General features: G+C 46.2%; 1 protein-coding gene across 6 annotated transcripts in view; it reads left to right on the top strand.

The window, feature by feature from the left end:
* The window catches only part of CSGALNACT1 (chondroitin sulfate N-acetylgalactosaminyltransferase 1), a 326,878-nt gene that overhangs the window by 214,841 nt on the left and 86,192 nt on the right, over positions 1–25,845 (top strand). For all 6 annotated transcript variants that reach the window (XM_026485711.4, XM_057303517.1, XM_026485714.4 and 3 more), the window contains one exon: positions 20,956–21,884. In XM_026485711.4, coding sequence (XP_026341496.1) covers positions 21,257–21,884 — 628 coding nt within the window. In that variant the 5' untranslated portion in view covers positions 20,956–21,256. The remainder of the gene's footprint in view (positions 1–20,955; positions 21,885–25,845) is intronic.

Here is a 25,845-nt window from a genome sequence, read left to right as displayed (position 1 = left end):
TTCACACATCACTGAAAAGGATACGTTTTCATTATTATACTTATTCTAGACTTAGACCTTTGAAAGGAAAGAGGACCAAATGCTGGATCTGAGCGCCTCAGAACTGTGGGTTTGGTTTAGGGGAAGGGCGAGGGGAGACATGCCAGAAAATTCTGGAGGCTGTATTTTGGTGAATACTGAAGATTCTCTCTCTCCTCTCCTCATAGTTTTGAGAACATCTTTGTCCTTTTTTAAAAGTCCCATTTAAGCTTTGTTTTTCATCTATCTAATTTTTTCCTCCCCAGTTAGATTGCATATTCCTTGAAGAGAAGATCTTTCAAAATCTCTTCTATACTCCCACAGCAAGGAGCGTTATGACTGTGCTGTAGTTGCTGAACAAATGGGAACTGAACGTTATCCCATACCCTCTGTGCTGGGATGTACCACAGGCGCAGGATCCAGTCCTTGCTCTCGAAGTGCTTACCGTCAGTCAGAAAGATGGGAAGCACATAAAAATATATGATCTGAGACATGGTACGAGGCAGGAGAAAAGTGAAATCAAAGTGCTTGAAGAGTAAGCAGGATGGACAATATAGCAGTAAATCAGAGCTTCATGAACAATCTGGCATTTGGGGATAAGTCTCAAAGAAGGAGGAGGATTTGGAAAGGGATATATTAAAAGTCGGGAATGAGAAAGAAAAGACGACCCTTTTAGGTAAAACTACAGCATGAGCAAAGTGAGGCACTAGGAAACTCCCGAGCCCAGCTGATAGCCTGTGTGCTCCGTCCATCTGTGGCAGTAGAGAGAAGGCGGGGGCTGTGCGCACACCGTCCTGGCCGAGGTGGTTCTGTGTCTAGGCGTATGAGCTGACCCCTGACTCGACGCCCCCTCTGCTAAGGGGTTAACCGGCCTGGACATGTGCAGCCTTGGAGATGGGGAGCTCCCCTCCTCTTGAGGTCGCAGCTGTCATCTGGTCATTCTTACTGTGGGGCCCCAGCAGGAAGACTGGCAGGTGGGAAGAAGTCCACCTGAAAGGGACCGAGGTCAGCCTGAAGAGTTTCCGGGCATTTGCTTTTTTAAATCATGATTGAAGCTGTGAGTTTGGTAAAACTCTAATGGCAGCCATGCAGGAGGATGTGGAGTGGAAAGCTCTTTTGTAGTGGTCAGAACCTAGAGTAGCAAGATCTTTAAGGGAATAGAAAAGAGAGGACGTACCCAAAAGGCTTCTGTAGCACGGATAATGTTTTTGAAAACACTAAACTAACCTGTTCTTGTTTCTAGTAACCCCTGATTGTTCCTCGTTGCCCTGCGTCTTTCCATCGGTCACAACCGGGATCTTTATTATTTCTGGAGAAGGGGTGATACTGCCTGGAGGAAGCAGCCAAGGCTGGGCTTCTGGGATCAAAACGAGAGTTTGTTATAAGACCCAGAGTGAGACAGTCTGAAAGCAAGCATTTTTGATCTCCAGAAGCAAGGCTTTGTTGAGAGAGGGAAGGCGGGAAATAGCATGGTAACAAAAAAGGATCTGTGCTTCTCTGTGAGCCAACGCTGACAGTCTAAGCGTAGAATTTACAGTCGACCAGAGAGTTGATGCAGAATATGGCATCAGGACTGTTTTCTTGAGAATGGAAAAGAAGAACTCAGGCAACAGGCAGGAAGTAGAGGAATTCTGAGGGGACGGGCTCTTCTTCTCCCTTCCAGGAGCCCGTGCATTCAGGGGGAAGGGAAGGTGCCGGCGCGAATCTGACCGAGAGGGATTGTTGGGTTACGGTGAGCACACCAGAGCAGGGTAGGACGGGCAGCGTGCTCCACGCAGACTTGGGGCGTGAAAGTAAAGTTAAATTCAGTTGTAGAAAATCAAGTTCTTTTCTTCCAAAGAAGTCATAGTTGACGTAAAATCTCACCTTGGCTACATTCTGAAGAGGCGAGGTGCTCCGGCCAGCTGCAGGGAGGTGAGTAAGGTTTTACCACCATTTCACACTTGAGAAACTTAGAGAAGGTCCGTGATTTGCCAGGGTTATTTAGTTGGTAGGCGATGCTAGGAAGGGAATGTGAAGATGCCACTGAAGCATGACTTTTGACTGAGAACCAGAGGAACGTCAGAAATTATCTAGTCCAACCCTAGAATTTCCCCGATAAAAGACCTTAAATAAATGGAGTGATCCACTCAAAGCTGTGTATCTGGGTCGGGCTGAGCAGTGCTTTCTGGAGTTTCTTCGTGAGTCCAGCGTAGGTCTGATCAGCCTGGGAAAATCAATATCTATTCCATTTGACATCCATTTCCTTCCTTAATTGTGTGTCGATAGGAGTGAACATTCTGACAGGCTGATTAAGTAATTAATTATTTTACATTCATCTAGAAAGCTTGTGCTTTGGCGATTTAAGTTTTTTCATCACTAAAATAAGGATGGTAGATATCTGACCCCTTATAGCACGTCATGAGAATTTAGAAAACAACCTTGTCTGTCCTGAGTTTCCTGCTTCGTGGAATCAGTCTCAGGTTTTTCGTTTCCTTTAGTAGGAAGCAGCAGCTCTACCAAGTCCCTGCTGGTTTGGGTTCTTCGAACCCAGAGCCAAGCTAAAGTTGCAGGTGTGAACTTGAGCCCAGCTAGCCACAGGTGCGTGAAGCGCGTTGCTGTGGAGAGTGGCAGAGAAGAGGGCTGCAGCCTCGGTCCAGCTGTGTGGGACGCAGCGGTTTCACAGATGCCAGATTGCAGGCCAGTGTTGGTGTTGAACAGAACTGCTCCTCTCGCTCCCTTTGTGGGACTCTTACTTTCCCCCATCCCTTTCTCAGAATATCTTCGAGGTGAGTTGTAAAGTCCTGCGAACTTCGTGGACAGTTGCCTGTTTCTGCTTCACTGTTGGTTCCACAATCTTTTGGAAGGAATTTAGTATCTGAATTATAGTAAATTTGATATATTGCCATTATGATTTGTAAGTGTAGAGATTGAACAAATCAATGCAAAGTCTGTTATCTATGTTAATGAAGGAAAGAGTTGCAGATAGTATGAAATTTACATATGTATTTGGGGGTTCAGTGCGTCAGTGCCATTTTCCCTTACCATCTTTTCATTCACTCCTGTTCTTCATTCTTATAGTCTGTAATGGGGAAGGGGGTTTGTAGTGATGGTCAATTAAGTGTTAATCAAAGCCCAAATCCTAAAGTCAAGTGAAGCAGAGGGAAACAGGGTCCCCTTTGAGATTCAGCCCCCACCCACTTGCTACATGTCTTGAGCTGAGACCCAGAGGTCTCACCACTCACTCGAACGTCGTGGGCTTCTCCCTGTAATACACCTTTCCAGCTATCGCTTGCCTTCCCCCTTTTCTCCTGTGCAGCTGAACTTGAAAAAGTTTTCTGTATTCATTTTCTCAATTTCCTTCCTACTCTTTAATCTACTCTCCTATGTCATTCATACCCATCAGTCCACTAGACGAGTTTTCCACTGAGTTACCAGTGATCTCATGTGGTTCAGCTCTGTGGCATTTGTTCAGTTCTCAGTTTACCTGATTTCTCAGCAGCATCTGATGTTGTTGATTTTGTATCCTTCTTAAAACAATATTGTTAAAATTTTCAGACTGAAACATTTTATTAAAAATATGACAACCCCATATACTCTCCACCAAGTTTAAGAAATAAAATTTTAGCAACTTTAACACTTATTTCCTTATAGAGCTTCCAAAGGCTCTATACCCCTCCCCAGGCATGTTCAGCTTCTCTACTCCTACAAGGTAACTACTCTTCTGATCTTGGTGTTTGTGGGGCCTTAGGATCTCAATATATTTATCTTCCTCATCTGAGTTCTGTCAATATCCTCCAGCCGAGGACCATCAGGAACGCAGTATTTGGCCATGCCAGCTTTATTACTTGTTGCAGCAAGTGAGAGCACATGCCACGCAGAATCATGGGGGTCTCAGTAAAAGGGGGTAGAGAGAACCTATTCTGTGGATTTGGGTTTTAGTTGGATGATTTACAAGAGAGTCTGAGGAAGGGGAGATTTGCTCCAGAATAGATGCTGTCAGAGAGCAGGGGTAATTCTCTGATTAGGTATCTCAATAAATCTTATTTATTGGGAGACTAGAATAAAGATAACGTAACTGGTAAAGAAGTAGCCATCAATCATTTTGGCTGAGAAAGGGATGTTACATATTTTGTGGGTGATACATTGACTTTGTTTTTGTCTGTGATTGGACAAAATGATGAAGTGGACTTATTTTGTTTCTTTCATCATGTCTCAGAGTAAACTTGTCTGAGGCTGGTATTCTTTGAGATGGTTTATGTCTAGTAGGAGAATACATGGCCTTGCTAGGTGTGTTGGGCAGCTTCTGATCAAGGGATTGCTTTCTTTTCTTTTTTTCTTTCTCAGTTCTGAACAAGTCGAGAAATTGAATTCAAGCAGATGGAGACCAAAGTACCAGCTTGGTTATAAGGTTATTTGGGGGACATAGTTTGGGTATGCGGGTATGTGGCAAAAATGGGCTTCCTGACAGTGGACGCAGGATAGCAGACTCCCTTGCTCAGTCATGGGTAGCACTGGCAGTGCTCAGGCCAACCCAAGCAGGGTCTTTGTCTCCCAGTTCATAACAGTATAGCGTAGAAGGCCCTTCAGAGTCAGAGTTTCTACAGACTCAAAACCAGATGTGCTTCTTGCTCTGTACTTTCCCTCAGTTGTCTCATCCACTCTTGGGGTTTGACAATGACCATTTTTACCCAATGACCCCAATCTGTATCTCCAGGCTAGACTTCCTCTCTGATATGCTTCTTCTCCATCTCTACCTGAATGTTTCAAAGCACTGCAACTTAACATGACCCAGGCCAAATTCGTAATCTCCTCCCTAAGTTCAATGACCCAGGTCCCCATAGCCTGACCTTACAGCTTCACCCCACGTTCCAGCCACCCTGATCCACCTGCATGGTCTGTATGCACCATATTGCCTCACACCTCCGAGCTCTGCCATTTGGGTATTTCTGCCCAGAATGCTCTTTCATTCTTTGTCTGCCTTGCTACACTCTTCCTTCAAGGCCTACCCCAGGTGTCATCTCTTGCAGAAAGCCTTTTTGGAACCCTCTAGGGTGGATTGAACGCTCCTGCTCTATGTCAACCTCTTCTTACCTTTTGATCCTCTAGATAGCAATTAGCTCTTTGATTTATCTGTTCATGTGTCTGTCTCCTTCATTATACCGTAAACTCCTTGAGGCAAGGAATTCTATCTTATTCATCTTTATATCTTGAGATATATCTATATCTATACATAAATCCATCTGTACTTTAATCTTACGTCTATGTACCTATAGATACATGGGTAGATACTGAGCTATCTGTATTGATAGATAGAGCTAGATGTTTAATACCTTGAACTAGACTTGGCACTTACTGAGCGTTCAGTAAATGTTTGTTAAGCTATTTGTTGTCTAAAGGCTTGGCTAACATTTTGTCTAGACCTGGAATGACCAGAGCTTTGGTAATTTTAGTATCGAAAAGAGTAAGCCAAGTATTTTTTAATCTGGCTATCTTTTACTCTACTCAAGATATATTTCAGAAAAGTAATATTTAGATTGAAGTTTGTAAAGTACACAACATTTTCTTATTAGATTACATGATATTTTCAGCAAATGGTTTACTTTCGTTTCCAATTGACTATGTCATAGGTTAGGACTCCTAATAGTTTAAGGTAGTATCAGTCAAGTAAGCGTTTTTCATTTTATCTGTAAATCATAAATTTATCTATAATTTGAAAGTTAAGGCCTTTGCAAAATGGCTGTCCTATCCTTCTATGAAGAGAATGCAAGTGTCAGGGATGGAAACCTCTCAGTCCCCTCCCTTACCCTAGGGCCCTGGGATTTCAGGGTGGGAGGTTGGGTTCCACCTCATTTGGCTTTAGTGGGCCCTCCCAGGAGGCTGGCTTCAGAGAGGAGATGCCTCTGTTTTTACCCAGTTGGTGCTGACAAGTTTCTCAGGTTGTGGACTTGTGGCTCTGGGCGTTCTGTGATTCAGCTACCCTGTCAGGGCTGGCTGCCCGGTTCCCGGTCGGCAACTTCCTTCTGAGTCTTTACAGCTTTCTGAGCAAGGTTTTGGTGGTCTCAGCTCATCTTTTAGAGCAGGACCACACACTGAGCAATCTCTGCCAGCTGCCGCTCTTCTCTCTGAGGGGAAGGAAGCCTGAGTGGGGTTGTCTGGGCAGGGCTCTGCAGGGAAGGCCCCTCAGAACACACCTGGTTCCAGGTAAGAGTACTGTGTGTGGAAGACACTGCTGAGGGGGAAGGGCAGGAGCTGGGGAGGGGGAGAGAGGCAGGTGACAATGATCTGAGAACAGACTTGATTGAATTGCAATTCCTATGTAAACAAGGATTTATTTTTCCGATTATCACTTCCTAATTTGGTTTTCTCAAGCAATATTCCTTTGAAATGTCTTCGAGTTCTCAGCCCCAGTCATAATGAAGATAAAAGCGGTAATGATACCACCCATTGTGAGTATTTCTGTTTGTTCTTTGCAAATCAGTTTCACGTTTGTTTAAAGAAAATTGGCATTATTTTTCATCACCTTTGCAATGAGGATTGTGTGCCCTGGAAGAAGCTTTTGGCCCTGGCACATAAATTGGACAAAGAACACAAAGTTTCATACTGAGGGGCATGCTTGCTTTTCCGAATTGGGTCTGACGATGTGGTCAGTTTGTGTTCTGCCCTGTTTGTGGATTTCCATGGTCACTTCTCAGAGCTGGATTGCCTCTTTCCACGAGTCTTCAGTGAAGACCATGTCCTTGTTTTCTTTTTGGCTTCTTTTGTCTGATTCTTAACTGAGGCTGTAGAGTGTGTGACAGAGTTACCCTCATTGTGCTGTGTTTTCACTTACGCCCGTTGTATCACGGAGCCAGCAGGTTGGGAATAAACATCTGCCAGGCAAGCAACAGTGTTAGCCCAGGGCAGCTGAGGAAAGTCCTTAAAAATCTTATCTCATTATAGGTTTTTAATAGAGATAAAGCAATGTTCATTAAAAGCTGAACCCTCCTTAGACTCACTACTCCACAGAATAATTGCATTTATATCAATCTCGAGACCCATTAGCTTGGTGCCAAGAAAAACATTCCAGCTCTTCTTTCTCGATAGAAGGAGCTATATAAAAAGATAAACAGGTATGGTGACAGGGCCCATTGCATTTCTTTTCACCTTGCCCTGGGGCTATGAAAAAGGATTGAACACTAAGAAACACAATCAGACCAAAAAAATTTTAGTTTTCTAAAATTAGACAACATCAATAAAATGGAGAATATTTAGAGTTCGCAGTTTCCCCCTTTTTAAATTAAGACAATATGCATCCTTGGTAGTGGAATTGGAGTGGGAGTAGAAAAACCTCAATTAGGTGAGCCTGGGTGGCTCAGTCTGTCAAGGATCTGACTCTTGATCTCAGGGTCATGAGTTCAAGGCCTGTATTAGGCTCCATGCCCAGCCTACTTAAAAAGAGAAGAAAAACCTTAATCGGATCTGCTATTTTATATCCATAATCATTTAGGGATTCTCTCTAATGTCCCCATTTCTACCTAATAAATAATACTCACCTTGAAAAGTTCATCTGGAAGTTCTCTGGTCCTTCCAACCTGAGCAGTCTTTCTCTGCTCTGAACTGCAACAGCACTTTGTTTCTATTACTAATGATTGATCACAGTCCCCTGGTATCTCAGTTATTTTTGTACCTGTCCCTTCCAGGGGACCATTACCCTTGTGAGGACAATTGGCCCTTGTCTTTATCCCCTACCATAGTTGACATGGTCCCTTCCACACAGTAAACATTTTATATATATTTGATGAGTGGGTGGATAAAATTCATGTTAATTGGAACATCAGTGCAGAATTTCAAAAAACTTATTTTCTGTGTTCGTGGTATAATGGAGTGTTTGTTTCTTACGCATCCCACATCCCTGTCCGGTACAGCAGGGTGGCTGTGCTCTGAGTGTGCGGAGTTCAGAGCTGTGGCTCACCTTCCACAGGCACCTGCTGCATTGTTGGTCACTGTGGCCCGGGATGAGACTGTGTATGTATTGCTCCTTTGACATTATGTAGTGCAGTTGTAGAAATTGTAGCAATTGTTGCGGATTCACATAAGTCATCAAAAGGATAATATTCCAATTTCTCTCTCAGGAAGAGGCATTTTATGCCCATCGCTGTCTCGGGCAGCTTTGAACTCAGAGCTGTTATGTATCAGGATAATGATGTACAGTCAAAAGAGGGAATCCAGGCACTCTTCTCACCAGAGACATTGTGAAGCCTTATTTTGGGAAGCGGCTTTTATTGTTGTTTGAAGTTTTCTTTTGAAGCCCAGGAATATCTCTAGTACCAGCAGGTGAAATCAGAACACTAGTGTCTTGTCTCATAACATTTGGAGCTACTGGAAAATTGCATTTCAGAAGTATCCTAGGAAGTTCTGATTTCTCCCAAACAGTCCCTTTAATAGTGACTCGGCAGGTCTAACAGCTGAGTTGTGCCCACCGGTCACCTCTCTGGTCAGAAAAGTTTTCTGCGGCTTGCACTCTCATGTCCGTAGCTCTGACATATATTGTCCTGAGGCCCAAACAATGTTGAACAAGCTCAAGAAAACCACCCCTGTGCCCTTCCACTCTGCCCGGAGACTGAGCTAAGGCTTTCAGTGTGATTGCCTTTTAAAACTCCCCTGGCAACCTGGTGAGCTCTGTACCACTTGGTGTAAATGGCAGATTGGGGAGAACTTTTCAGATTTATTACAAATTTCTTTTTCTTTCCTCTTTTCTTTTCTTTTCTTTTCTTTTCTTTTTTCTTTCTTTCTCTGGGCTTTCGGGGGCTGGTAGGGACGTGAAAGAGTTACTTTGATTTGAAATTTGGGGAGTGTAGTTCAGAGGCAAGAGACCAGGAGTCTGGAGCCCTAGGTCCTAGTTCCACCTGCTTTACACCAATGCTTTAAATGCGTATAAACATCAGCTATTCCTCTTTGGTTGATTTTTCTGAGCCATTAAACGACGTCAGTGTCAGGCTTGCATGTGGGGGCTTGGGTGCTATTTTGGCTCACGCTGATTACATGTGAGCTTTGTGCCTGGCACTATGGCCAGCACGTCACGTGCACTGTCTCATTTACTCTCGGAAGGACCCGAGGCCTTCTCTGCGCTCCCATGTTTGGGAAACAAAGGCTGAGAGAAGCCGAGTAACTGTAGAATTTGAATAGTCTGCACCCTAGACCCTGTCCTCTCAGCCACTGAGCTGTACTGATAGGATAGAAGGGGATATGAGGTAATGCTTCAGAGAGTCAAAACAAATATACATGTGAAGTCTTATCGAGGCACAGGAATGGGCAGAGCGGGCCCTTGCCTGTGCAGATAATTCGAAGAATGCAGGCAGAGGCCTCCTAACAGAGGTCTCCCCCTCTACCTGTCATTCCACAGCTGTGCCATGTCCGCACGTCCAAAACCAAGCTTGTCTTTCTGCTAAAACTTCTCTTGTATGTGTTGGCTTTTCAGTGGTAACCCCATCCTATGAGTCACACGAGCTAAACCCTAGGCCTCATTCTTGGTGGACACTTTCTTTCTCCCTCTCATCTGATTGGAGTCCACATCCTGGAGGTGGTACCCAAGAAAAACTTCTGGAATCCACCCTCCCCCCAGAGTTAGTGCTGCTGCTTCCCCATGCTTCATTGGAACACCACGGTGGTGGGGTGGCTTCTCACGTGGCCTAATGTCAGTCTTTCCCCCTCCAGCCCGTCTCAGCACTTCCCATTTGCTAGAATTCAGTTCTGATCATGTGACTCTTATCTAAAAACTTAAATAGCTGGGGTGCCTGGGTGGCACAGCGGTTAAGCGTCTGCCTTTGGCTCAGGGCGTGATCCCGGTGTTATGGGATTGAGCCCCACATCAGGCTCCTCCACTATGAGCCTGCTTCTTCCTCTCCCACTCCCCCTGCTTGTGTTCCCTCTCTCGCTGGCTGTCTCTATCTCTGTCAAATAAATAAAATCTTAAAAAAAAAACTTAAATAGCTGGTTAATCATCACCTGTAGAACAAAGTTTAAATCGCCTGTCATGATATAAGGGCCGGTTGTAGTCTGTGCAGGCTGCTATTATAAAATACCGTAGACTAGTGGTGTAACTAACAAACATTGATTTCTCTCAGTTCCGGAAGCCAGAAGTGCGAGATCAGGGTGTCAGCGTGGTCGGGTCCTGGGGAGAGCTGTCTTCTACACCAGGCTCTTTGCTATAAAACCTTTCCCAGCGCCTCTTGGGCCCCCTCATAGTGCAGCACTGTGCATCGTGCTTTCCCACGCGAGCCTTCTTTCTGCTCTTCCCCTTACCATGAACGCTCCTCTGTTAAGCATGTAGCAAGCTATAGAGAAGCCTTGCAGCATAGTGATCAAGAGCACAGACAACAGAGACCTACTGTCTGGATGAGAAACCCAGTTCTGTCATTTCATTGCCGGATGACTCAGGCAAATGACTAGCCTCTGCCTGGATGTCCTTATCTGCAGAATGGGTATGATACTAATAGACCCTGCATCAGAGGAGACATCAGAGAAGTTGGAGGAAGGTGCAGATAAAGGCAAAAGTTTACAGAAAGAGCATGGACTATTTTAAGAGTGACACAGAGAACATGTTCGTGGAGGGTTACATAGTAATCAACTTGGATTAAGTAAGTACTCTGTGCTGTTTAGCTTATGTAGAAATATGACAGTGTCTCTTGCGGATAAATTTTTTGATAGGAGCAATGTCTTGAGATATTTTTAGCCAGCACCTTAATAATCAGTTAACCCCCTAGCAGGGACGGTTGACCACAAGATAGGCTTGGCATGGGGCACTGGGAGTGGGCACTGAAGAAGGGGGACGGGAGGCTGGAAGAGGTGCTCATAGCTGCAGTGGGCTGGAACAGAATCTACCTGCAATCAGCCCAAGGTTTTATTTTTGTGAAAAATAATAATACATCTTGCATTTATGTAATATTGGACATCTTCCTGTTAATTTTTTCTCTATTATTGGTTCTATTTCCAGATCGAGATAGATGGCACAAAGAGAGAAGGCTTTGCTGATCTAGCTCCATGGAGTTTCTAAAATAATTCTGCACAATCCGTGCTTTCTCTAGTCCTGTTATATAATAACCACTTGCTAAAAGAAAGCCCCTCATTTGTGTGCTGCTGTCTTCCTTGTAGGTGGGGAGCAAAGAGGAGAACCGAAAGGTGGTAGGCTGTTTATTTCATCTTGCTTAAAAGTAGCAGTTATTTTCTTAACCCTTCTTACCCCAAACACACCAGCAAAACACATCAAATGACTGATGAGAGTGGCTGTCAGCACGGTTTGGTTCCGGATGTTTCCAGGATGTTTCAGGATGGGGGCAGAGTGCCGGCAGTGCTCACACCCTTCTTTCACGAGAGACGGGAGGTGGCCCAAACTGACGCATGGCATCATGCTGACTGATGCCTGGCACTGGGGAAGAGGGGAAAGAATTAGAGCCCTGGGAGAAGGCAGCACACACTAGTCATGAGAAGACTACATATGCCGGAGAGAACAGGCTCCTCAATCATCACTCTTTGCACTCAAGCAGGGAGTCCCACCTAGGGGAGCCCAAGATGGAGAGAGGACACGGAGCTGTATGTGTTCCCCCAGCTCTTGCCTTTAGGCCAGAGTGCCATGCTGCATTTTGAGAGACTGGTATCTATGGACCGCTTCTCTTTAGAGGCCTCGTTTGTCCTGTTCCTAGGGCTTTCCCTGCTGTGTATGGTCTCAGCTTCTGGCTCTCTCTGTGGCCCTGCTTGTGGGCACTGCCTTCCCTTGCAGGTTTTGTCTAAGTCTACACACGTATAGCCCTGGCTATCTGGCTCTGTCTCTGTGGCCCCGCTTGTGGGCACTGCCTTCCCTTGCAGGTTTTGTCTAAGTCTACACACGTATAGCCCTGGCTATCTGGCTCTGTCTCTGTGGCCCCGCTTGTGGGCATTGCCTTCCCTTGCTGGTTTTGTCTAAGTCTACACATGTATAGCCCTGGCTATGCCCTGCAGCATCAGGCGGATCGAAGAAGGTGTCTGTGGTGGTGTTGGGGATGTGGAGGCCCGCTAGCTGCGTGGGAACTCACTGGCCTCCCCAGATCCCAGTTTCCTCATCTCAGAGAATGGGGATCAAGGACTCACATGTGGTTTCGGTGAGACAGCCGGTAATGCATGAGGCCTAGTGATTCTCCCATGGTCCTCAGCGGTGCCCCCTCCCCCTTCCAGGGCTGCCTGAACAGGGAACCCAGGTGAGCACTTTTATCTTATTCTGGGAGCTCTGTGTCTAGAAATGTTTTAAAGCCCTTGGGTGGTACATGGTAGAGGCACTTGGTAAACATTTTTTCAAAGATTTTATTTATTTTTGAGAGAGAGTACGTGAGCAAGGGGGAAGGGAGAGAGAAGCTTAAGTGGGCTCCATCCTCAGCATGGAACTCCACACAGGGCTTGATCCCACGATCCTGAGATCATGACCTGAGCCAAAACCAAAGGTCGGGCGCTTAACCGACTGCATCACCCAGGAGCCCAGGTAAACCTTATTTCTCATCCTCGTCTTCCTTCTCCTGTCTGCTAATAAGGGGCATGGATCGTGTTATCAGAAAGGAGAGAATGCCAGTTTCCCTCTCTGTGCTGCCCTCACTGTCACTAACGTGGGCCCATCTCAGCCGGGAGCCACCTCAGCCGTCACGGCATAGTGTGATGTGATTCACGCCGCTGACCTCACCTCGGAGCTGGTATTTACCACATAGCGGTTCTGCCTGGGATCTGCTCAGGGCTCTGTGCTTGTTACTTAGCTAGAAAATACTTGGCTGCGAGCGTTGCTCACTCTTAATTAGTCCCCTCCTTGTTAATTATCAGCATGCATTTCTCTGGAAGATGTGCTGTGTGACCTTGGGAATGTGGTCTCGGCGGGGACGGGGTGGGGGGGCTTTGCCTGAATCTCCACGGATGCCAGGGCTGCCTTTGGCCTACAACGTCAGGCTGACGTTGACACACGGTGAATGGTCATTGCATGGGCCATGCTTTGGAGGAAAGAAGTGAGAAATCAGTGTTTGGCAGGAAAGAATTCCATAGTGATGCGAGCCAGCATCTTAATCATCTGAGAGATGTTCTCTTTTTCTCCTTTCAAAGAAGAACATCTCTCAGTTGATCAAAAGTTGACTTGCTAGGGTACTTTTTAGTTGAGCTGTCTTCAACCTGATATTTGGGTATAAGCTCTTGGCATCTGCTCAGAAGCACTGGAGCGTTGCCGACGTCTTCTTTCCCGGCCCCAGCTGTGGGGCCAGGGCAAGGCACAAGGCACACACTGGCCATAGCCGGCACCGGCATTATTCCTACGGATAATATGAGTTTGCAGAGCTGGTGAGCAATGGTGGAAATGCAAACCACGGCAAATGGGGAAGCCAAAAATTATATATAGAGAAACAGCACCTACTGCCACATCTGAGGGGCTGGACAAGCTCATAAATAAGAAGGTTCATTATGAGTTCAGAAGCAAGAAAAATTGGACACAATGGGTGCAGAAAGAGGAACGGGTCTCAGCAAGCAGTCCAGGATTATTAAGGGTGATGAACGGGATAGCCCAGTGGATAAGAGCAGGGTTTTAGCATCAGACGAAACTGGATTTGAAACCGGGCTTGGCCATTCGCCAGCTGTGCACCTTGGGCAAATGACTTCACTGCTCTAAGCCTCAGTTTCCTTATCTTTAATGGGGGATAATAAGACTTAGATCATAAGATTGTTTTGAGGATTAAATGAGATAATGTTTATAAAGTGCTTAGTGTGATGTCTGCCCCAAAGTAAATGCCCAGTAAGTGGTTGTAATTATGAGCAATGAAGGGTGTTGGAAGCCTGGTTTCACGGGGTTCTCATTTTGTGGGGCAGGGCGGCTCCACCAGCCGCAGAGAGCCCTGCAGGACCGAGGGGGAGACAGAGACTAGGCAGGTGTGTCTAAAGTGTTTTGGCAGCTGACTCAGCCCTGCATATATGCTGGAGATACCTTCCTGTTGGGAGAAGTTTCTTTATTAGACTTATTCTAAGTCCCTTGAGTAATGCCTTCTTGTGCCAGGACCCTTCTCTCTTTTCCCTAGGTGGGCTCCACGGCTGCCCCCTGTGCTGACTGACCCCTGAGGACCCTTCTCGAAACAAGGTTGGAGATGGCGAGGTGGGGCGACAGTGGGGGGCAGAATAGTACATCTGTGCATATTCGGGAGGCCCCCCTCTATCAATTCTTTCCTTTGAAGTTCCGCCAGCAAATTAAAAACCAAAATCAAAACAAGAGAGAATAGCAACAACAGTTTAGACTTGTTTCTTGACTTTTTGGCATATGCAGTTGTGATTAATCTCTGTACCTTCACCTTCTGACTAGTAGACCCCAATTTCTTCTACCACATTTCTTTTCTCCTGCTTCAAAATGGGGAAAAAGGAATCAGAATGATTCTTTCAGGAGACCAGTGTGGAGTTGAGGGGATGGAAGGGTACCTCTCACCTAAGAATTTTCAACTGACAGGTAATCGGCCCCATTCCTTTGGGCCACTCTGTGCTGGTCCCTGGAGAACATGCTCTCAGAGACAGGTTATAGGGAGGACCTCACAGAACAGACCCTCAAGGGCCATCATCCAGGCTGAGTCTGAGTCCTCTAGGAAGGGAGGGGAGTGCGTTCCTGGCAGTGGTCTGGGCACGGGGCCTGGTGGCAGGTGTTGGACTCCCTCGGATGGAGTCAGTGTGGTCTAAAGGCAGGAAAGTCACTCTGAGAAGGGGACAGCAAGGCAGGCGCCCTGGGCTGTGGAATTCGCTGTTGACTAGGGGCCATGGAAACGAAGCACAGCCAGCAGATCAGTAACCCCCGAAGCAAGGTCCCTGAGGGGTGCCCAGGAAGGTTCATCAGGGTGAGAAAACAAAACAAAGTGTTCTACTAAATTATTTTAAGAGTGCTGTTTTGTGAATGCATAATACAACAGTACAGGTAGAATAATGCATATGTATACAATAAAACGTGTCTAACTTCTAAATGAGTAACTTTACATCCTTGTCTATCATCTATATTCAGAAGTTACTTATCACCTGGCATGTGCTATCAAGTTTGCTAAGTTTGGAGACAGCTGATCGTGAGGGCCAAGGTCAGAGGAAGAAAAGCAATAAAACTGCTGGCATGACTGGGGCCACAGCCCACATAGACTCCTCTCTGTGTGAGGCAGAGCCTCGGGCCCAGGCCAGGTAGCTGGCATCAGGGCTGGACGAGGTCAGGGAAGAATGTCAGACTCTTCATGGCCAGTTCGCCGCCACTCTGGGTGTCTGACTGTTGACTTCGCTTGGAAGCCCTGCCCCATGTGCGACTCAGCGCCAGCACCTCTTCGTTTTTAGACAGTGGCACGGATCCGCTTCTGTCCGTGCTTCCGCCGTTCATTCGCTATCAGGAACGTACCTGAGGATAAAGCATTCGGCACTAGAGTAGATGCTGACGAAAGACTCACCTGCGTTCCAGAAAGCGCTGTGACACCTGGGCACCCCAGCTCTCACGCTTCCAGGGGGACATGGTTTAGGGAGATTATGAGCTCTTATGCTCCTTGTTGGGCCATTTTCACTTCTCTGCAAGTGCCTCAACCCTAAACGAGTTGTGCACGAGAGGCAGATGATTATGGCCTCAGCAAAGCAGTTGCAGGAGTTGGACATATGTACTCATTTCCTTGAAGAGAAGGCAGATGAAAGAAAATTAGGAAAGTCTGTAAACAGAATGTACTGGGAGCAGGCACTGTGAGCTCCAGGCTTTTTCAGCTCTCATAATGGCTTTTAGCTGCTTTCTGTTGAATTTTGCAGAATTGTGCTCCACTTCTGCCGTATGTTATCGATCACTCACCTCAAACCCCAGGACAGTGTGGGCGGTAAACCCACAGCGGGACGAAAGCCCGCAGGGAGGCCGTGTTGAGGGTCAGATTGGAAGCTGGCTCCCATACCCTGCCTGGGAGAGTCAGCCCAAGGTGGAAGGAATTCTACGGGAAGCCAATTGTTTGAGCAAAGTTTACAGTGTTACATACCTTTTAGAGCATTTGGAAGCTCTTTGTAAGAATCCTTGCAGGATGCCTTTTCCACACACGTCCAGGATGATATATTTATCCAAGAGATAGAACCTTCATTTATGTTCGGTTAGTACAGCTAATCCTTTGACTGAAGGTTAGCTTGTGGCCTTGGCATCAAAGAGCTGACTGTATGGGCCTGAGTGGAGTAGACTCGCTTGGCCGTGCTGGGGCTTCGGGCCACCACTTCCTGGCCCAGGAGACAGTGCTTGTGTTTTACCCCCATTAGCCCTCTTGGCTATGCCTGCACGCAGGGCAGAGATGTCTTGTAGAATTTATTGCTGCTCCTTGAATGGTTTCGTTTATCACTCACAAGGCCTGTCATTGTAGCGTGTACAACTGCCTGACCTGGTCTCGCCGTGAAGCCACTGTCCTTTCTGCCTGCTGCCGACCCTGACGGCATTGCGTCCATGGGGCTTGTCCTGGAATACTTGGTGATTTATGAGCATCTCGTGGCCATTAATAGACACATCTTGGCAGGCTCTCTGTCGTAGTACACAGCTCTTGGGACCAAAATGTTCACTGGGATCTGTAGATTGAAGGGCCTACACTCATCCTACTTCTTAGAATAGGTTATTCTGTCCTAGTCATAGAATTTCTAACTTCCACTGTCCCCATTTGGGGTAAATGTTGGACTCTGAACCAAACTTAGGCTTGTGTTGGTTTAACCCTCTAAGAGCTTCCACTCAAAGATTAAATGATGCCTATAGCTACTTGTCTATCTTATCTTAACAAATGTTGTTGATTCCTACCATTTATTCTAAGCTGTTGTCATTTTAAAATGTATTTACTTGTACTTCTCAACACCCCTGTCTTCCGTGTACATTTGATAGGCATTAATACTTTATATCTATTTTGATGGTGTTTGCCTATTGAGGGCTTGTATTATAGCCATTTGAGAAGGCCTTAAGCACTCTATAAACTTATAAACATGCTGATACTGGAATTTGTGCTTGGTTCATCTTCTGTAATTTCTTATAGGCGTGCATTCAACATAGTGGGTACTTAATAACTATTTGTTTTATGTATGATGACAATATCCTAGATGGAGTAGACTGTGATTCTGACCCACTGTTGGGTCATTGCTGGGTCATTTGGAGATCTGGGTGATGTTCTGGATCCTTCCTGGTCCCAGCAGGATGTCAGAGGTGTCAGACAACTTGCACCTCGAGTCTGAGGAACTCATCTATTGTTGGACCCCTTGGCATCTGCCTTCCGTGTTCACAAGGTGCTGTGGATTCCTTAAACAACCCCCTATCTAGATACCCTAGAGAAAACATTCTTAGGGTTATTGTAGCCCATGGATGAGGGAACACCAGTCTGCATTAAGAATGCTTTTCCACCCTGAGAGTTTGGAGAACAGCCTTCCTTTATGTAGGCTCAGACCTGGGTGGATACTGGAAAGCTTTGCCCTTCAGCATTGTCTTGCCTTTATAGTAGATTATGAAGAAGACTTTACCCTGTGACTTTGTTGCCCAGAGATTCCAAGAATGGCAGCGGAACCATTGTGCTTGGATAGTGCCTCCATTCTAATCAATAAATCCAGTGTTTGGGACCAGATGTGTCACAGAACCTTCTGTGGGAGTTGGCCAGGGACAGGAAAGTATTGAGGAAAGCAATTAGTAAGGATGGACATTTAGAAATGTAAGTGGCAAGAGGGGCACTTGGTTGGTTCAGTGGATAGAGCACGTGACTCTTGATGTTGGGGAGTGAGTTTGAGCCCATGTTGGGTGTAGAGATTACTTAAGAAAATAAAATCTTAAAAAAATTTTTAAAAAATTAAATCGTAAGTGGTAAGAAATATGAACACGAGGATTTTCTATAATTAAAAACTAGGAATATGCCTCTCTCTTTTTCCAAAGGTTCTAAAATTGGTTATTGACAGGGCTCCAGCTTGCTCTCCACTCCTTCTCTGTTCCCAACCACCCCCAAAGACTGAACTAGTCTAAAATCTGGGTGCATTTTCTAAGTTTTTAAAATAGTAGCACTATGCTGCTGTGATCACATGAAGCTATATTTTCACTGTCACCTCTAACTTGTAGTAGTCCTCGGTAATTACATGGTGCTTTCCATCTGTAAGTCTGTAAACACATGATAAATGTTAACTCTTCTCCCAGCATCTCTGTAGCTATAGGAAGAGTTTGCACGGTTTCTTTTAGCCCTGCATTTGGTCTGGTTTACCTATAGGTTTTGTTCCATGTTTGGTCTGGTTACATCTCATTGAGGTGTTCTTTTCTGTATGTGGAAGAGCTGGTCAACATGTGCTCTAAAGAAGAATGTTCTGTGCTGCCAAATGGAAACCCTAACGTCTCCGCAGAAGCAAGAAGCCGAAGGATCAGCCTCCTAACTAGAGGAAGCAGATACTCCTGTAGCCTCTACAGTTTAGCCAGTTGTTTCTGTTTTGATTACAGATTACATTGCTAGAATAGTTGGAAGACATTCTGTGACAGAATGGAGCACTTTGTTTCTAATGCATATTATCTGCTCCTGACATTTAAAAGGAGAGAAATCCATCACTGCTTCTTTGGCCATAATTTTTTTTTAAGATTTTATTTATTTATTTTACAGAGAGAGAGGCAGTGAGAGAGGGAACACAAGCAAGGGGAGTGGGGGAGGGAGAAGCAGGCTTCCTGCTGAGCAGGGGCTCCCAGAAGGCTGGGATCATGACCTGAGCTGAAGGCAGACGCTTAACGACTGAGCCACCCAGGCGCCCCTATGGCTTTTTCTTATTTATTGTAAAGAATCATTTCTTCCTAAGATCTGTTTTTTTCTCCTTTTACATCCCGAAGAATGGAATATCAAGTAACTTTGAAATTTATACTAGTGAACTAGCCACACTAGATGTTGAAGAGACTTACGGAACAAATCAAAGTAATTACTGTACAGTTTTAAATTTCTTTAGCCATCCATAGCTTTAATATATTGCTTCATTAAGCAACATGATTTCAATTTATTATGCAAATGTAACAGTTATTCCATTAAAAAAATCTGTTAGATTGTGGCCTCTGTTTCTGTGGCACAATAAGTAATGTTGAATGTTCCATTTTTGTTTTTTGATTTGCTTATTTTGTCTTTAATGACACCCCATTTAAAGTAAAAGTCTTTAAAATGGTAGAATAATGTGATAACATGTTTTCACTGGTAATTTAATACTTGGATATAATGAGTTCATCTGAGAGATTTCATTAAAAACAGCAAGGTGCCTGAATACCAAAGCTGAGATGTTTTTAATCACAGAATGATAGTAATTATACAAATCCCAAGATTTTCATCAGACAGAACAGGCTTCCAGAGCTAAACATGCACTTTAAACTTAGCACTAATAACTGTGTATTGTTCTAAATTATAGCAGAGAGACTCCTTGGGCCAAGGGGAATATTGGAATTGAATTTTTAAGGAAAATTGAGAAATAAACTATTTTGGTAATATAATGGTATCTGTAAGAGGTACATCACCAGGGTAATAGAAGAGGATGTGTGTGTGTGTGTGTGTGTGTGTGTGTGTGTGTGTAAGACATAGCAGGTGCATGTCAGATAAAGTCAATGAGCCGTTATTGTTGACTATATTTTCAGCATAGAGAGAATGCTAGAAGGAGCACCTCTCTCTTCTCCCAGGGGTCCTGAAGTTGCTAATTGACAGGAGTCCTTCTTCCAGTCAGTCAATGGGACAGACCACCAGTAAGATTATTGACCCAGAATCTGGATTTTTCTGGGTTGGATGAAGACTCTGTAAAGAACAATTTAGTTATTGTGGGAATTATTTAAAATGTCAAAATTTTATAAAATGGTCAGGACATGGTACCCTCAGGGAGCTTGCTTTTCAGAGAAGTTATATAAAAAGATGCACCTAGGAAGATTTTATAAAAAATCTCCCTAAGCAAGAAATTGTATTTGCTCTATTTTCCATTTATCATTATTTCTTTCTGTTTTCTGGCTCAGAAGGGTCAGGGCAGACGAGGAGAAGGGATTGAGGGGGAAGGGAGAACACTGAAGATATGTGCTCCGAGGTGTCCGTAATGGGTGGAGGAGGTAGGAAGGGAGCCTGGGGCAAACCAAGAAGGCAGGTTAGGTTGGCTTCTCATGTGCTATGAGGGGTTTGGAGTTGAGGTGCAGAGCACGTATCTGAATGAAAGGCTCTGGGGTCTGTCTGGGTATTCCTGAGGATCAGTCAGGATACAGAATTCCTGCTAGAGGCTGGAGCAGAGACATGCCTGAGATTTGAGTCCTGACAAGACCAGTATTTCTGGTCTCTGTTCTCCCAACCCCATCCCTTTCTGCGGTAAACTCATCATCCGCGGTCTGCAAGCAGTATTGGGGAGTTAGCAGCAAGAACTGTCCCTGGACTCTTTCTTATTATGTTATCATCCACATTTTTTATTTGCATATTTAAAGCTCCAGGGGCTTCCCCACCCTCTCATCAGAAAGTTTGAAGACCATTTTGAGTCAGCCCTCAGCCCTGCCCTGCGTGAGCCCACACAGGGGAGCGCAGGCAGGCCTCACCTTTTGCATCCATCGCTGCTAGGCAGGTCCTGGCTAGAGAAGTCCCTGCCTGCCCCTTCAGTTTCATTAAAGTTTTGCTTTTTCCCTTCGAACCATCAAAATAATACATGCTGTTGTGGAAAACTTATAAGCTAGAGAAAAATGTAGAGAAGCAGGAAAATCACAATTAATGCTTTCACCCAGAGGGAATTCACATTTTGCTGTATCTCCTTTGAATCTTTTCCCTGCATCCTTTGTTAGTTATGTGCACGGCTCTGCACAGGCATACTGGTGTTCCGATTTAGAAACGTGTAACAGTATTTAATCCCCTGTCATAAGCATTTTCCGTCAGCCTCATGGGACGCCTATTGAATATTGGTTGCCACGGTGAACATAAGGGTGTTACTGTCTTGATTAAGTGTTATGGCCGTGTGGTCTCTTCCCAGGTCCCCTCCTGTGGTCCGCTGCTCACCCGGAAGGCTACAATGGGAATGAATGTGAACGCTGGGAGGCTTCACCCAACCGGTTGCTCCTGCCTAGAAGATCATCCTTTCAAAGTAGGAAAACTGCTCCAGGCGGTGGTCGACGCCAAGGGACCAGACGCGCTGTAGAAAGAGATGGATGAAAGCAGCGTGGGGGGCCCCCGACACGTGCTCCCCGCGGTCTAGTCCAGGGAAGCCCTCCCGCGGGGCCCTGGCCTTCTGGAATGTGGCCGGGCGTGCACGCATGGCTGATTCCTGAGTGACGATGCTTCGCCGGGGGCTGCTCGCGTGGGTCTCTCGGGTGGTGGTTTTGCTCGTGCTCCTGTGCTGTGCCGTCTCCGTGCTCTACATGCTGGCCTGCACTCCGAAAGGGGACGAGGAGCAGCTGGGGCTGCCCAGGGCCAGCGGCCCCACGGGCAAGGAGGGGTACCAGGCGGCGCTGCAGGAGTGGGAAGAGCAGCACCGGAACTACGTCAGCAGTCTCCAGAGGCAGATCGCGCAGCTCAAGGACGAGCTGCGGCAGAGGAGCGAGCGGCTCAGGAGCGCGCAGTCTCCCGCCAGCGCCGCCGCGGGCCTGGGGCTGGAGCACGGGCCCCCCGAGAAGACCCAGGCGGACCTGCTGGCCTTCCTGCACTCGCAGGTGGACAAGGCGGAGGTGCACGCCGGCGTCAAGCTGGCCACGGAGTACGCCGCGGTGCCTTTCGATAGTTTCACGCTGCAGAAGGTGTACCAGCTGGAGACCGGCCTGACCCGCCACCCGGAGGAGAAACCCGTGAGGAAGGACAAGCGGGATGAGTTGGTGGAAGCTGTCGAGTCGGCCTTGGAGACCCTGAACAGCCCTGTGGAGGGCAGCCCCAATCAGCGCCTGTACTCGGCATCGGACTTCATCGAAGGTTGGCAAGTTTGTGAATGGGGGTGGAGAGTGGAAGAAAAGGCACCTGGGTCCAGGCACCCAGGCAGGTCGCAGCTGTGACAGGCTGGCCGCTGGCTTTGGGCATGGCTGGTGGAAGGGGTTATGTGAGTGGCAGCAAGCGTCTATAGCATGGACTTTTATGTCTCAGAAATACCCGTTCTACTTACTTTCTCATGAAAATCGCACTTCTTGAGGGGACAGGTTCATTGCTCCCTGGCAGAAGGCAGAAGTTCTTGCTTTCATTAAAAAAAGAAATAAAACAAAACATAAACCAGAAACATTGAAACTCAAATCGAGGTTGGTAGGCAGTTTGAATGGACCTCTTCCCTGGGCCCTTCTCCTGGAGATCCATCGGCCCACGAACAGGAGAGTGAGTGCAAACATGTGGTCTACAGCCTTACCACTTGCCAGACACTCTTCAAGGAACTTTATACTTACTGGTTCACTTTTTCTCCTTAATGACCCTGTCAGGAGGATGAGAAAACTGAGGTTCAGGTTAATTAAGTAAATGACCTAAGGGAGCTCAGTTAACAAGTGACAGAGCCAGGATTTCAACTTGGGAAGTCTGATTCCAGAGTCCACAGCCTTAACCACTAGGTTATATTGTACAGGCCATCGAGGTGCATGAACACTCATGAGATGAACGGCTCAGCTTTTTTCGTGGGCAGAGAACAACCTACTATTAGTTTGTATTTTGTCTAATTTTAGAAGAAAGCGGCCTTGTCTTGTTTCTTGGAAGATTCATTAGTATCTTCTTACCAACTTTTCCCTTGTTACTAGGGCAAAGATCAACTAATAATTGGGGAGAGGAAATAACTTTCAAGGGCAGCCAGCTCTTCCCCCTGTTTCTAGAGAGAATCTCCTTCAACTTCCCAGCCATGTGGCTGCGTCCACGTCACCCTACTCCCAACTTCGGTTGTATAACCGCCCTCTCATCAGCCTACAGGCAAGATGGACTCTAGTCATATCAGAAAGCCTCTTGCTGCTATCTATGCCTCTCCTCTTTGGACAGTTCCCCATCTTCAGATTTTTTCCACTTTATATGTGAACCATATATCCATGCAATTTTGGTAGAGAATTATTGTTCACATACATCGAGCCAGGTAAAGAAGTCTTTTACAAGATCAAGCTTTTGGTTGTCAGGATTTTTTTTTTTTTGTTCCTCATTTATATGAGGTATTAAAGATGCCTAGCACATTTGGCAGCTAGCAAGTATAAGCACGTGGTTAGCACTCAGAGTTCGAAATATCATGACGTTGTGGCATCACATTTTATCATGCTTCGGTTTATGAAACCTTCCCACATACAGTATCTTTCTAGCTGACCCCCGGGGAAAGCCATTAAACATCCTTAAAAACCGAATCCTGGTTGCCGCTCGCCCTGGATATGCTAGGGGAACTCCCACGCACAAAGCAATTTCAAAAGAACTTGATTACAAATCAATGCCTGCAATTTGGAATGTTTGCCCTTGTGATTTTTCATCTGCACTCGTATTTGAAACCTCTGGCTGCTTTTGCGTACAGTATCTTAACACACAAGCCCTGTAGTTCTCGCTTAGCAGTGACAAGGCCTTCGGTGCCTGAGCTTCTTTGCTCTGAGATATGGCTGTCTGTCTGTCAGAGATGCCATTCTCCCAGCTACCCAGCGTTGCTTCCGTGTGTGGCGCCCAGCCTCTTTCGGAAGGCAGATCCGTCCACACATGGCTTCCACATTTTGTGAAAGTCTAGTCAGCTGTTTTCCTAGGATGATAACTGAGTTGCTGATCCAGAACGAGTGGGGGGATTCCTTGTGTTTCAAGAAATAATAAGAGCACACGAATGCTTCCAGATGATAATAGTTATGCAAATCTTAAAGCTGACTGTGAGGCACGTGGCATGATGACATGAGCACGGGGAGCTGTGTGACTTTGACCAAGACCCTTACGCCCCATTGAGACTTGGTTTCCTCATCCGTCCTCAGGGACTTGATTTAATGTCCTCCAACGCCCTACCCGCCCCAACCCTCTGCAAAACACAAAGCACGGCTTCAACTTCTCTTCTTCTTAGCTTCTCCAAGCGACCATCCCTGAAGGGTACTCGGCCACCCACTGTGCTGGGTGACCAGGACATGCCACCAACCCTTTGGGATCTTCCTCTATAAGAGGAGGAATTCAGGTAAATTACCAGGTGTGGACTGACTGTGGCCACTTCCTAGGGTGGCGTGAAGTTTGCAGAGGGAGAACACCACGTTGATGGCGATCTGTTACCTATATTGATGTAATTATTTTCTGTCTCTAAAACAGAGAGAACAGCATGTGCCTCCCTCTTCCCATCCCTCGGTGTTTTGTTGGCATCGGTTTTTGCGTTGGCTTCTTACATAAGAGCATGATTTTTTTTTAAAACTATCTGGGAAAAGAAGTTAAAGTAGAAAAATGTGATCAAATCCTGTGCCTTAGGATGCCTAAATGTTTATCTCCTCGAGTGAACAGAAGATCTTTATGTTTGTGGTTTAGCTGTTCCTTCAGGATGGGAGATACAGACTCTTGTTTAACTCCAAGTGGCATAACTTCTGGCTTTGGTTTCCTATTTTTCAGTAGAACTCTTGGACATAAATCTGACATGGTTCCATAAAACAATGTAGCTTTCCAAATCATTCCTCTTTTACAAGCCAAGCGTCTGAGAACATGAACCTACACGAGGCATTTGTGTCTGCTGTCTCCATGGAGTTGCTCTTCTTCCTGCCCTCCTCCAGCTTCCACAGCTTGGTGGGGGCCAGAGTGGGTCACATACTAGCAGAGTGGGTTTGGGGATGGGGAGGAGCCAAGCCATGATCCACAAGAAAGTGAGGGTTTTGCGGGCACCCTGAGATGCATTTAAAGCCAGGGGCATAGAAATCGTTGTAAAACCTTAGTAGTTCTTCTACTGTAAATCCTTACCTTCTGTGCTCGATGACCAACCCTCGTGCTTTCTGGGAAAGAAAGCTAAGGCAAGGAGTGAAGATGGAGTTTTTGACTTCCATTGTTTGTGTCTCACTATAACCTTTAAGGGACACCCTGTGACCCCTGTGCTAAAGCTGTTTTGGACAAGTCAAATCCATTTCCAGGTCCTGGGTACCGAGAGAGCAAGGTGGTTGGGGCGGTGAGGACAGGAAGCGGGCTCTTTCCACAGCACGCATTTCGGTCATATGCTTCTTTGTCAGCAACCTTGTGACTGGGGGTAGAAAAGGGAAGGCAGGCATTCGGATGTGTTTCTGGCCATTCTGGGGATCTTCGTGCAGAAATAGGGGAGAGTTGGGGTGGGAGTGGGAGGGAGATAATGCACAGTGGGTGGGTCTACCCTGTTTCAGGGTGCGGGGAGAGGTACTGGCAGGCGGGACAGCAGAGGACTTCGGGTCCTGAGTTGGGCCTTGGATCTCAGCCAGCATCTCCAGGGCAGTGAGGGCATTAGAGCTCAGGACAGCCCTTCTGACAGTCTCTCACCTCACTGTGCCCTGGAGTGACCTGGTCGGCTCACTTCTAAGTTCTAAGTAGTCCTGCGGCATGTTGGGTTCCTCTGTCATTCACCTTCTGTTCCACTTCCTACCTCAGATCTCTGCCTCTGTTTGCTGGCGCTTTAAGGTCCTTTAAGGAGGGAGAAATGCTTTTTATTCTGAAATCAGAGATAAAAGGCTTAAGTGCACGTAAATGGTTTGAGGCTACACTTTGAAGAGGGAATTCTCCCTGCGGTGATGGTGGGAGAGAAGGTGGTCCAGCCTGGGATTCGGCCAGTGGGCAGGCTTCCAGCCCTCCACCAGGGCAAGGGGAAGAGCCCCATGCTAGAGTAAATGCTCTGCTGTTGTAGAATGTTTTGAAATTCTTAATAATTTTGAGACAGGGGACCTTATGTTTTCATTTTGCACAGAGCCCTACAAACTAGGTAATAAGTCCCAGTTCCAAGGCTGAGGGGACGGGAGGGAAAGGTGAA

The sequence above is a fragment of the Ursus arctos genome, unplaced genomic scaffold (assembly GCF_023065955.2).
Source record: "Ursus arctos isolate Adak ecotype North America unplaced genomic scaffold, UrsArc2.0 scaffold_27, whole genome shotgun sequence".
Classification (NCBI taxonomy): Eukaryota; Metazoa; Chordata; class Mammalia; order Carnivora; family Ursidae; genus Ursus; species Ursus arctos.
Note: the sequence above shows the minus strand (reverse complement) of the source record. Positions and strands in the feature narration are given on the sequence as shown.